The 14,172-nt window shown below is 36.7% G+C and overlaps 1 protein-coding gene across 7 annotated transcripts in view; it reads left to right on the top strand.

Annotated features, from left to right (window-relative positions):
* Positions 1–14,172, top strand: part of PIKFYVE (phosphoinositide kinase, FYVE-type zinc finger containing) — a 109,548-nt gene that overhangs the window by 56,566 nt on the left and 38,810 nt on the right. For all 7 annotated transcript variants that reach the window (XM_043994205.1, XM_043994203.1, XM_043994202.1 and 4 more), the window contains 4 exons: positions 173–313; positions 1,090–1,216; positions 1,474–2,657; positions 13,870–13,970. In XM_043994205.1, coding sequence (XP_043850140.1) covers positions 173–313; positions 1,090–1,216; positions 1,474–2,657; positions 13,870–13,970 — 1,553 coding nt within the window. The remainder of the gene's footprint in view (positions 1–172; positions 314–1,089; positions 1,217–1,473; positions 2,658–13,869; positions 13,971–14,172) is intronic.

Genomic DNA, 14,172 nt, shown 5'->3' with positions numbered 1-14,172 from the left:
ACTGATAAAGTATTAGAGGAGATACTAATGGATGAAACAACTTTGTTGAGGTTAACATTAATTATCAAATTTTATTGCTAATTCTAATTTTAACAGTTATTTTATATTATTTATTATTTAACAGTTACTTTGCATTGTGATTGGCACATTTGTGGTTTATTATATTAATTAGGAAAGAGAATTCTTGAAGAATTATGTACAGCGGATAGTCGATGTCCGACCTACTTTGGTTCTAGTTGAAAAAACTGTGTCACGAATTGCCCAGGATATGTTGCTGGAACATGGTATTACTTTAGTCATTAATGTAAAACCGGTGAGTAGTAGTATTTCATAAAAATGTAGACATAATTTAAAAATTATTGCTGTTTATTTAGATACTAATGTAGAATTTCTCAATTACTTTTGTGTTCATTGCTTTATCCCTCATGGATTGGAGGTGGGAATAGTGAGAAAATTTGGAGCACAAACATGCCACAGCATAGAAGAAATGGTTATTTTCAAAAAGTTTCTTTTTCTCCTCTTCCTTTTTCTGTTTTCCCCAAGAGGAGAAAGCTCAGAATTAAGAGAATAAAGAGCAAATATTTGTGACCTTAAAACACTCCCTTAGTTACATAAGAGGTCTTGGTAATGAGCATTAAAGTTAGTCAATAATATTTAACAAATATTCTCTGTATTTAGACAACTAACCATACGAATTACCATGTATGGAATTGCAGAAAAGTAGAAAATACTGTCTTAAGTGGTTTAAAATGGGAGAAGTAGACCAATCACCTAAGGAAAAATTCTCTGTAATTTCCTTTGTGTGCGGCACTTTGTACAAATCAGATGCCTAATAATGCTCTTAATGATGATATGATAGAAAGTATTTTAGTATTTTGTTGAATAAGTTAGTGTTTGATTTTAAAGAAAAAAGACCAAAAAAATCCTGCTTATATAATTATTATGGTTATTCAGCTATAATGAGAAGTTGTTATATAATTTGATACTAAAAGGCCATCGATTTAACTTTTTGTTACTTTTCTATGTCATCTTTACTAAGGCTGCAGTATCTTTATCCTCATTTGTGATGAGGTAATTTTTGTTTTCTAGCAAGTTTTAGATCGAATAAGTCGGATGACCCAAGGTGACCTAGTGATGTCAATGGATCAGTTGCTCACAAAGCCCTACTTAGGAACTTGTCATAAATTTTACATGCAGACATTTCAGCTCCCTAATGGTGAGTAACATATTAGCATATTTCACCAAGAATTTAGAAGATATGGGAAACAAATAATCATTGTAATAAAGTTGAAGTAGTAAAAATTACTGATTTACATAAAAATTAGTCAATGCAAGCTCCGGTATCACAGTCACTTGAAAGTCTTTTTTTCATTTAGAGATATTTGTTTTCTAGTTGATGCCACCCTTCTAAATACTGTAATATATTTGTCCTATATGCTGCCTAACCTTCTCTAACTTTTTCATGACCTACAGATCAAACAAAAACACTAATGTTCTTTGAAGGCTGTCCACAGCATCTGGGGTGTACCATCAAATTGAGAGGAGGCTCTGATTATGAGCTAGCTCGAGTGAAGGATATCCTTATATTCATGATCTGTGTGGCTTACCATTCTCAGCTGGAAATCTCTTTCCTTATGGATGAATTTGCCATGCCACCAACATTAACAAAACATAGTTCATTTCATTCTCTAATTGAAGAACAGGGAAATGATGGGGGTCAGCAGGAAATGAAGGACCAGTTCAGTGGGAGCCCCCTTCCTAGGGAGGCTGACTTTCTTCCTGACAAATTGCCTGTAATATCTGAGTCTTTGTCTTCTGATGATAGTAACCAGCTGGAATCAAGGACTCTGTTTGAGAAAGCTTACCAGGAAAGTGAAAGTGTTCCACAGGATAGTGCCTCTTTGAAACATCAGGAGCATTTTGCAACGCCTGGACCATCAGTGATACCCACTCTCTTTCCATCAGTACCAGACTCATTATTGCCCATCCACATTGAAGACCAGGATGATGCGTTTGATAATGAATCAGAGGCCTTGTTGCAAAGAGATAAGATACAGGAGCCCAAAAATCAGATGAGAGTCTTCAGAGACCCTCTTCAGGATGATACAGGATTTTATGTTGCAGAAGAAGTGACATCTTCTGAAGATAAGCTCAAGACTCATTCTTTAGCCTTTAAACAAGAATTGAAAGATGTTATCCTTTGTATCTCTCCAGTAATCACATTCCGGGAACCCTTCCTCCTAACTGAAAAAGGCATGAAGTGCCCTACACGGGACTATTTCCCAGAGCAGGTTTATTTGTCTCCTCTACTCAATAAAGAGTTAAGGGAGCTAGAGAGCAGAAGGAAGAAACAGCTTCTAAGAGATCTTTCTGGACTTCAAGGCATGAATGGAAGTGTTCAAGCAAAACCTATTCAAGTATTACCATCCCATGAGCTAGTGAGCACCAGAATTACAGAACATTTGGGTGAGAGTCAGAGCTTGGGTAGAATGCTGGCAGATTACCGGGCCCGAGGAGGACGCATACAGCAGAAAAATGCAGACCCTTTTGTTCAGTCAAAGGATTCACCAGATAATTCTGGTGGAAGATCTGGAAGTAAAACTGAGGGAGATGAAGATAGAGTTCCAAGTCAGAGTGATGCAGTATGGGCCACAAAGGTAAGTGAGAATTCTTTATGGGTAACTGACATTTTAGGTCTCTTATTTTAAACAAATAGATCAGAGGTCATAAATTCATGAAATGCTTTCCTTCCTACTTTTATTCTTATTTGACTTAAGCATGTCAACTCCAATGCTGATTATTTATGTAATAAAAACAAATTAAGTAGTAAAGCAGCAACAATGATTTGACAAACCACACAGGAAAATTTATAAAGTGCTTTTGATGTAAGATCGGATAGTTTATAATAAACTTAACAGTAGTTAGGTGACACACTGCATAGAGTGCTGGGCCTGGAGTCGGGAAGACCTAAGTTCAAATGTGGCCTTAAACATTTACTATTTATGTGGTGCTAGGCAAGTCATTTAGCCTCAGTTTCCTCATCTGTAAAATGGGGATAATAATAATAGCACTTAACTTTCAGTATTGTGAAGATCAGATGAGATAACACTTGTAAAGTGCTTAGCACAGTGCCTGGCACATAGTATGTGCTCTGTTGTTGTTGTTCAGTCCTTTGGAGTTGTGTCCAACTCTTTCCAACCCCATTTGGGATTTTCTTGGCAGAGATACTAGAGTGGTTTGCCATTCCTTCTCCAGCTCACTTTACAGATAAGGAAACTGAGGCAGATAGGGTTAAGCGGCTTGTCCAGGGTCACATAGCTAGTAAATAAGTGTCTGAAAGCGAGACTTGAACACATGAAGTTGGCTTTTGCTGATGCCATCCATTCTGCCACCTAGCTTCCCCATGTGCTATATTAATTTAGCTAATATTATTGGTATCATGATGAACTATGAAGAGTATAGGTTAGGGCTCAAAGTCCAACACCCTCATTTTGCAACTAAGAAAACCAGCCCAAAGATATTAAATGACCTGCTTCAGATCACACAATTAGTTTATGCAGCAAGATTCAGATTTCCTATATTTTTGAGCCTAGTTTTCTATTCACTCTATCATGCTGCCTGTAAGAACTCTATTGAAATACAAGAAGATGGACTAAAATATGTTTCTTATTCCTTGACAGTAATAGGTACTGAGTAAATACTTATTCAGTGAAGTAAAACATTTAATAGTCAGTGTCCAAAGGTTTGTGGTCTAGTTTTGTGTAGCTTTAAAACTTTCAAAAGCTCATGTTAATATTTTATTAATGTTTTTGTGTTTTGCACCAGTCACTTTCCATTATCTTTCCCATCCCTCAGTAGATCTCTAAATCTAAACAATAAAAAAGGCAAAAAATTGCATATATGCACCTCTACTTCCTCTTTACTAAGTATAATGTTTTCAGTTGTCCAGTGGACTTTTTTGTGTGTGTTTGTTTTTGTTTGTTTTGTTTTTGGCAGGGCAATGAGGGTTAACTGACTTGCCTAGGGTCACACAGCTATTAAGTGTCAAGTGTCTAAGGTCGGATAAGAACTTAGATCTTCCTGAATCCAGAGCTGGTGCTTTATCCACTGCACCATCTAGCTGCTCCTGTCCAGTGGACTTTTAAGTACCTTGAGGGAAGAGACTTTTGTGTTTGCCTTTGTATCCCCCAGTGTTTTGTATAGTGCTGGTATATTAATATAGCTATATTAATACAATATAAACTGATGTTAATAGCTTAGCACATAGTAGGTGTTTGCTAAATGCTTGTTCCCTTCCTCTTCCCATTATCATCATCAATAACAACAATGATAATTATAGCTAGCTTTGTATAGTGTTTTAGGATTTTCAGAATGCTTTACATATATTATCTTATTTGATCCTCACAACAGCCTTGGCAAATAGGCGCTAACATTATGCCCATTTTGTAGATGAGGAAACTGAGACCAAACAGGTTAAGCGATTGTCACACAGCTATGTCAGTCTGCGAGGCAGGATTTTAACTTAAAGCTTCCTGATTTCTAGTCCAGCACTGTTTCCACTGTACCACCCCAATAGCCGACATTCAGTAGATGCATGTCGAATTGAGCCTGATCAGATTTTTCTTCTAGAACCAAGATTGTTTATTGCATTTGGTATGAATTTTATGCCCCTTTAGGATTGCTTTCATTTATATGATAGATGTTATTTTCCAGGTTCTCCTTACTGCAGAAGTTAATGGAAATCTAAGCATGATTTGGGGACTTCCTCATGTTAATCAGTTTTTATTCTGCAACAACATTCCATTTCTATTTTGGTTCCAAAATTCTGCCGCTCCCCAAATAATGAATGGGTACTCATTTTGTTTCTATTGTTTTTCCTATTTCAAAAACTGCTGTGAACATTTTTGTTTATATGGTATTCCTCTTCCCAGTATTGACCTTACAAGTATATGCCCATGTCTAGGATTGCTGAGAGCAAAGGGCATGAATCGTTTAGTAATTTTTATCATATAATTCTGGAATTTTTGAACTAATTCACAGGTCTGCTAGTACCTGAATTTTTATAGCTTCTTCCAGCAGGGATGATTTCCAAGGGTGCCATAATAGAGAAAAATTTTGAGAATATACTTGAGCTTAGAGATTGCATTTGTATCTCTAGCAACCAGCACAGTGCCTGGTACATAGTGGGTACCTGATAACTGTTTGTTGATTGATAGGTGTGGCAGTGCCAGGTTATCCGGGGCTTGGAACATCAGGCAATTTAAGTTTGCTACAGTAGGAAATGAGAACTTTTTGAAAGATTTTGAGCATGTAAATGATGAAATAAATGCTATTTCAGTATAATCTTAACTTTAGCATTAGGAAAGCCTTTCCTTTTTCTTTTCTTTTTTTAAATTTTAAATTTCCCTTTTTTCTTTTTTTTTTTTTTGGTAGGACAGTGAGGGTTGTGACTTGCCCAGGGTCACACAGCTAGTAAGTGTCAAGTGTCTGAGGCTGGATTTGAATTCAGGTCCTCCTGAATCCAGGGATGGTGCTTTATCCACTGTGCCACCTAGCTGCCCCTTTTTTCTTTCTTTTTTTTTTTAAAAGAAACTTTTATGTCATTATCATCTGTTTCCCATTTTATTCCCTCTGCTTTTTTTTTTTTTAAAGTGAGGCGACTGGGATTAAGTGACTTGCCCAGGGTCACACAGCTAGTAAGTGTTAAGTGTCTGAGGCCAGATTTGAACTCAGGTACTCCTGACTCCAGGGCCAGTGCTCTTTCCACTGGGCTACCTAGCTGCCCCTGGTTGGCATTTTTAAATCTTTGAAAGCTGTTTTTTTTTTACTATGTTGTTATTATATAAATTGTTTTCCTAGTTCCATGTTTACTTTCAAAATTGCCCTATTTATTTATGCATCCACCTGAACGTCTTTCTGTTCTTTTCTGTTACAGTGTTAAATAAAGTTTCAGTAGCCCTCTTTATTATGTTGCTAATCCCTCCTAACCCCTAACATAATTAAAAACTGAGAAGGAAAAAACAAACAAACTGCTTGTAGCAAATAAGCATATTCAAACAAAGTGAATCTATAAAAGGACCATGACCAAAAATATGTTTCCCGGATGCATCTTGAAGCTATTATCTCTGTCAGCTTGTGGGATAGCTTTGGTTGGTCTTTGCATGTATCAAAGTTTGAAGTAATTTTCTTTGAAATGTTGTTTTCTTGAATTTTCTCACTTCAGTTTTGTATCAGTTGTACTACCCAGGATTCTCTGCAGTTGTCTCTCGTTATTTCAAAGGTTATTGGCCATTTAGTCACTTTATTTGCATAATTCCAACTAGCTTTCCAAAATGGTTTTTACCAGTTCATAGTGCCCTCAAAACTAGTACTGACTGTGTCTGTTTTATCATTTTTACCATTTTGGGGGGGATGTAAGCTGTTGCTTTGATTTGCATTCTTCTTACCATTAGTAATTTGCAGCATTCTTTCATGTGGTTGTCAGAGTTTGTAATTCTTCCTTTGAGAACCATTTATTTATATCCTTTGACCATTTCTTTATTGGGGAATCACTTTTTGTTTTAAATATTTCTGTTCTGTGTCTGTATCTATCTTGGATATGAAAACTTTATCTGAGAAATCTAATACAAATATATTTCTTGTTTGACTGCTTCTTTTATCTTAGATGCTTTAATTTTATTTGTACAAAAGCTTTTCAATTTCTTAGAATCAAAATTATTTTATCTTTTATAATTTCCTCTCATTTGGTGAAGAATTCATCTACCAATGGCTGTTTCTTTTCAAATTTCATGAATGAGTCATGTCAATATAATAAAAATTGTCATCATAAATATTTTAGGGGTGTGTGTGTGTGTGTGTGTGTGTGTGTGTTTATTTTCTTGAGGCATATGTATTAGTGTACCTGCCTGCCAGTAGTGACCATTATAATCTTTTGTCATATTTGCTAACCTGCTGAGTGTGAGGTATGTCACTTCCTTTTTGAGGTAGACATGGTGAAATTTCTAGGAAATCACAGTATTTTAGAATTGGAAGGGATTATGGAAACCATCTAGTCCTATGTACATATTGCCAGGAATCCTCACTTAAAGCAACCCCAGCAAGTGAACATATAGTCTTCATTTGAGGACCTCTAATATAGAGAAACTTACTACCTCCTGAAGCAATGTATTCCACTTTTGATTAGTTTTTATGTGGTTGGTAAAATTTTCCTTAAATTTCCTTCAATTTACCTCTATAATTTATATATATGACTATTAGGTTTTTTGCCTTATAGACCTTTGTGTCTAAGAATGAGTTTGATCTTTCTCTATCATATTTATATCTTAAAATATTTGATAGACATTAACAAACATTTATTAGGCACCTGCTGTGTTATAGGCACTGTGCTAAGGAGTGAAGATACAAAGAAAGGCAAAAGGGGCAGCTAGGTGGTGCAGTGGATAGAGCACCGGCCCTGGAGTCAGGAGGACCTGAGTTCAAATTCGGCCTCAGACATTTGACACTAGCTGTGTGACCCTGGGCAAGTCACTTGACCCCAATTGCCTCACCAAAACCAAAACAAAAATAAAGAAAGCCAAAAGCAGTTCTTTCCCTCAAGTAGCTCACAATTGAATGGAGAAAACAGTATGCAAACAACCATGTATAAACTACATTTTTACAGGATAAATTGAAGATAATCTAAAAGGAGAGGTATTAACATTAAAGAGAGATTTGGGAACTGATGGGATATATGGGGCTAATGTGAGGGAGAAGTCAAAGATGACACCTAGGTTGCAAGCTTAGGTGAGGAAGTTTGTGATGCTTTTGGCAGTAATAAGAAAATTCAGAAGAGAAGAAGCTCCTCAGGGAAAGACACTGAGTTCTGTTTTGAACATGTTGTGTTTAAAATTTCTACAGGACATCAAGTTTGAGATGTTTGACATTTAATGATAGGAGACTGAAGATCAGGAAAGGTCAGGGCTGGAGAAACGATCTAAGAAGCATTTGCATAGAGGTGATCATTTGATCCTTTGAGAGCTGATGAGATCATCAAGTAAAATAGTATAGGGGGAGAAGAGAAAAATTTCCAGGGCAAAGCCTTGGGGGGCACTTGTGGTTAGTGGGCATGACATGGATGAAGATCCAGCAAGATTCATACACATAGCAGGAGAAGCAGAAGAGAGCTGCAGCATGATAACCTAGAGGAAAGAGAATATCAGGAAGAGAGGTCAAGAAGGATGAGGATTGAGAAAGACCTTTAGATTTGGCTATTAAGACATCATTAGTAAATTTAGAGAGAGCCATTTCAGTCAAATGATGAGGTCAGAAATGAGGCTTCAAAGAGTTAAGAGAATGGGAGGAAAGGAAGTGGAGCCATTAACATGAATGAATTTATTTGTTTAGAATTTTCCCCAAGTTACATGTATAAACAAATTTTCACATCAATTTTGAAAACTTCGTATTCCAAATTCTCTTCCTCTCTCCCTCCCCAGCCCCCCTTAAGAACTCAAGCAATTCAATATAAGTTAGTTATACATGTGCAGTCTTGCAAAACATTTCCACATTAGTCAGGTTGTGAAAGAAAACAGACAAAAAAACTTTAGAAAGAGGAACTAACAAAAAAAATTATACTTTAATTTATATTCAGATATCTTCAGTTCTTTCTCTGTGGATGGATTGCATTTTTCATAAGTCCTTCTGATAGCATCCTGCTCATCATTTCTTACTGCACAATAGTGTTCCATCCTAATCTAATCCTGCAATTTGTTCAGCCATTCCCCAGTTGATGGGCATCACCCCAATTTTGAATTCAACTTTTTTTTTTTAAATCTCTTTTAGGACACCAACCTAGTAGTGGTATTACATGGTATGCATGATTTTTTAGCCCTTTGGCCATAGTTCCAAATTGCTCTACAGAATGTTTGAATCAGTTTAGAACTTTACCAGGAGTGTATTAATGTCTCATTTTCCCCAAATCTCCCACAACATTTCTCATTTTAGAAGCATTAATTTAAGACAGCCTTCTCAAGTTTAACCACAAGTTTCCTAATTTGTCTAGATCTTTTTTGGTTCCTTATTCTGTTGTTTCCACATTCTAGCTGAACTTTCTAGTTTGATGCCATTTAAAAATTTGATAAGTATTCCTACCTTATTGATGAGATGTTGAAAAACTCAGGGTTATCCAAAGACTTCAGCTTCTGGGATAAGAACTGTTTGACAAAAACTGCTGGGAGAACTGGAAAATAGTATGGCAGAAACTAGGCATAGACCAACATCTTACACTGTATACCAAAATAAGGTCAAGATGGGTACATGATTTAGACATAAAGGGTGATATCATGGGCAAATTAGAAGAGGAAGGAATAGTTTACCTGTCAGATTTATAGAAAAGGGAGGAATTTGTGACCAAAAATGAGATAGAGAACATTATGAATTAGATTATGCAACCAAGATTAGAAGGAAAGCAGAAAGGTGGGAAACAATTATTAGTCAATGTTTCTGATAAAGGCCTCATTTCTCAAATATATAGAGAACTGAATCAAATTTATAAGAATACAAATTATTCCCTACTTGAGAAGTGGTCAAAGGATGTGAATAGGCAGTTTTCAGATGAAGAAATTAACGCTATTTGTAGTCATATGAAAAATGTTCTCATTAGTGATTAGTGAAATGCAAATTAAACTACTCTGCAAATTAAAATTACTCTGAGGTAATATCTGTCAGATTCACTTAATATGACAAAAAAGGAAAATGAAAAATGTTGGAGAAGATGTGGGAAAATTGGAACACTAATTCATTTTTGGTGGAGCTGTGAACAGATCTGGAGAGCAGTTTGGAACCGTGTCCAAAGGCCTATAAAATTGTGCATACCCTTTGACTCAGCATTACCACTACTAGGTCTGTATCCTAAAGAGATCATAAAAAAGGGAAAAGGACCCACATGTACAAAAATATTTATAGCTGCTCCTTTTGTGCTGGCAAAGAATTGGAAATCAAGGGGATGCCCATTGATTGGGGAACAGCTGAACAAATTGTGGTATATGAATGTAATGGAATACTATTGTGCTGTAAGAAGTGATGAGCAGGCCGATTTCAGAAAAACCTGGAGAGACTTACATGAACTGATGCTGAATGAAGTGAGCAGAACCAAAACAACAGTGTACACAGTAACAGTAACATTGTGTAATAATCAATAGACAGCTTTTCTCAGCAGTACAGTGATCCAAGACAATTCCAAAAGACTCATGATGGAAAATGCTCTTTACATTCAGAAAAAGAACTATGAAGTCTGAATGCAGATTGTAGCATACTGTTTTCATTTCTTTTGTTGTTGTTGTTTTTTTCTCTCGCATTTTTTCCCCTTTTGTTCTGATTCTTCTCTCACAACATGACTTAATGTGGAAATATATTTAACATGATTGTACTGTATGACCTATATCAGATTGGTTGCTGTCTTCAGGAGGGGGAAAGGAAGAGAGGGAGGGAGAAAAATTTGTAACTCAAAATCTTACAAAAATGAATGTTAAAAAAACTATATGTAATTCGCAAAAATAAAATAAAATACTATTAAAAAAAAAAAAAAGCCCAGCACCAAGTACATTTCCTGGGAATGGGGGCTGGAGGGTAATATACTTTCTCTAAATTGACATCCAATTAGTATCTATCTAATCTTTGGGTCTAATCATTCAACTAACCCCAAATCCTCACAGAATCTCTATTTAAGGAATGGGCCCAGGGCAGATGCCTAACATTTCCTGCTCTCCTGGACAGTATAAGTTTTTCCAGAAACCCATCTTCCTGCAAGATCACATCAACTCTGTCCTCACACTTACTCAGTAATTCCTGCCTCTAGGGCCCTTTTCTCCCTCTGATTGGAGAGGATGGACATTGGAAGAACCTCTTATATATAAAACCATGTCCAGGCTTGTACCTTTGTCAAATAAAATATACTCATACAGTTGGTCTGGCAAGACCTATTTTCTATAAAGCCATGCTATGTTTTTAAAATTATTACTTTCCCAGATTTGTTGTTCAGTTGTTTCAGTTATGTCTGACTTTTTGTGACCCCATTTGGGGTTTTCTTGGCAGAGATACTGGAGTAGTTTGCCATTTCCTTCTCCAGCTCATTTTACAGAAGAAGAAACTGAGGCAATCAGGGTTAAGTGACTTGCTCAGGGATTTGAACTCAGGAAGATGAGTCTTTCCGACTCCAAGTCTGGCACACTATCCACTGTGCTACTTAGCTTCCCTTGTACTTTTCTAGATAGAGGTTCACAAACCAACCTTTTATTGATTTGTGACCCAGGGATTGAAATCCAGCTCACCGACTTATGGTTTTCAGACCCCACTCTTCTCTTTATTTGGAAAATCAGGACATCTGCTCTTTTTCAGTCCTCTTGGCATCTCCCATTCCCCATACTCTTTCAGAGATAACTGATGATGACATCTACCAGTGGGGTACTATTTCATTCATTCTACAAACTTCTCTGCCTATGCTACTCTGGTTCAGTCACTGTCCTAGGTATGTCAGCCTAGATGTCATATCCTATTAAGATGCTTTCTCTTGTGAATTTAGCTTGACATTTTTATATGTTTTTTTTTTAAAGGAAGTGTTCATATACATAACAGATTAAGCTATCATCTCAATGTGAATGCTCACCAAATGTACATCTCTCCACCGAACTCCAGTTCCATATTTTCAGCTCTCTGCTAGAGATTGCTACCTATAGGACCTGCCAACACCTCCAGTTTAGCATGATGAAAACTGAATCATCTTCCTGTAATGATTGGAATGATGCCACCTACTGGAGACTTACTGTGGGAAAGCTCCACCATGAGGAAATGCCTCAGAGGCCATGTGGCTTTTCCTTGGCGTCAGGAAATGACGTTTTGCTCATGGGTGCTGTCTATCAAGGCTACCAGCCATTCAACTTGAGGAGCCTCCTATTTTCTGGGAGGAGACTGGAAGGAGGAGAGGGAGCCTGCTCGGAGAGCTCTTGCGTTTTTGGGTTTCTCACTTGGTGGTGGTGGTGGCGGCAGAGGACTTCACAGGAAATTTGAGGAAAGATAGGAATGCCAGGCTGTTGGAATTCTGTTCTCAATCTTTTTCTTTCTATTTTCCAATAAACCCTTAAAAACCTAAACTCGTTTTATCAGTGATTTTAGTCAGTTTCCCCCAAAACTGGGGGAACAGATTAGAATCCACATTTAGAATCTTAAATTACACATTCCTTTACAAACTTGCACCTTCTCCTAACTTCTCTATCCCTCTTGATTTTCCTAAAATTGTTGGAATCACTCCTTACCTTATACATCCAATCATTTGTGAAGTCCCATTGCTTTTACTTCTGTAGTACCCCTAGAATTCATCAGTAATTCTTCCTTTCCATTTCGACCACAGATACTCTTGTTCAGACCCTAATTTGTTCTTGCCTATTGTATTAAATGATTATTGCCTCTAATCTTTCCCCGTTCCCAGCCATCTTTCATGCTTCTGTCTGAATAATCTTCCTTGACACACTTCTCAGATGATGTTAACTGTCCACTCAAAAGGTCTCCTTTTTTGCCTACTGAATAAAATGTAAATTCCTGATCCTCTAATATAAGATCCTCCACATTTAGGCTTTAGCCTATCTTTTCAGCCTTTCATACTGTCTATGTATTTTGTATTCTAACCAAATATTCTAACCGTTCTAGACTGTTCTCTGTCTGCCATGCATGTCCTCTCCTCTGCAATTTTCATGCTTTTGTTATACTGTATGAGGTGAACCTAGAATTACCTATTTTTTATCTTTACCTGATGAAGCCCAGATCACATGCCTGATCTTTAAAAAAAAAGTTCTAAAACTTCATTCTTTCCCCGCTCTAATGACACCACTCTACTCATCACAACCTTTTAGGGTGCTCATGATGCTCCATGTCTAGAATGAATTTCTTCTCATAACTATGATTTCTTTCTGTTGCAATCTCTCCCTGCAAGTCCCTGTTTTGGCGCCTTCTCCTACATGGAGTCCTACCTGACCCTCCCAGGTAAATAAAGTGATCTTTCCCTCTTCATATATACATATATATATATATATATATATCATAGCACTTTGTCTGCATTATCTTTTTTTCCTTTGTATTAACAGTTATCTCGTCTGCATGTATACTTCTGTGTCCTCCCATTAGACTGTAAACTCTTGGAGAGGAGGGCTAATGTCAAATATCACTATACCAGATATTAATATGTGCAGTGCTTACGCCCATTAAGTGCTTAATAAATATTGGATCAAGGATAAATTAATATTGAACCATTTTGTTCATGAGTGAGATGCTACTGAGAATTTGGGAAATGAAATACAGGAATTAACAAAAAAGTACATTGATTGCACCTTGTGTCACAAAGCCCTGTATACCAGGAAAATACTATAGTTTGTGTCAATTTGTGCCTATCTGTATAATGTATGAAATCAAAAGTCCGGGCAAAAGCAGATACCAAAATGTGTATGTGCATATAAATACATTTCAGAGTGATATGGTTGCATTGGTTTGGGGACTCTGAATTACACTTACAGTTCTTCCTTAACTCAGCATAGATGGTCTTCAGGAGTGGTTGTGGTGTCAAACAGTTTATCAGCTTGTGGCCAACCTGGTGAAGAAGCTTTCTAGACTTAGGCTGATCACCGGACAGCAGTCATACATCGCAGCACTGGTCCCTACTTAGGAGGTTTTCAGTTGCATGGAAGCACTTTTAGAGCTTGTGTTTATGCTCTGCTGGTTTAGCCTTTAACAATGCAGGGTCACTTCTGACAATGAATTATTGAAGGAGGACTTTAGTATATTTTCCATTAATGGGTATTTTTTCTTGAAAATAATTATTGGTTACTAAGTTGTCACTTCATTTTTTAGGTGGACTGTCTGAGTGCTGTCAACCATCAAAGGCTTTGTGTGCTTTTTAGTAGTTCTTCTGCCCAGTCCAGCAATGCTCCCAGTGCATGTGTTAGTCCTTGGTAAGAATTTTTTTTTCTATGCTATTATATGCATTCTTTAGTTTTGAGTCACTTTTCCTTGGGTGAATGAATAATATTTATTAAATTCTTGATTTATGCTGGTTACAATGAATATGTACTGTTTTTCCAGATTTGTTGTTGATCAAAGATTTAGGCATTAGGAATTTTTAGTTGTAAGAATTCATTTATCCCATATTGAAGA

The sequence above is a fragment of the Dromiciops gliroides genome, chromosome 3 (genome assembly GCF_019393635.1).
Source record: "Dromiciops gliroides isolate mDroGli1 chromosome 3, mDroGli1.pri, whole genome shotgun sequence".
Classification (NCBI taxonomy): domain Eukaryota; kingdom Metazoa; phylum Chordata; class Mammalia; order Microbiotheria; family Microbiotheriidae; genus Dromiciops; species Dromiciops gliroides.
Note: the sequence above shows the minus strand (reverse complement) of the source record. Positions and strands in the feature narration are given on the sequence as shown.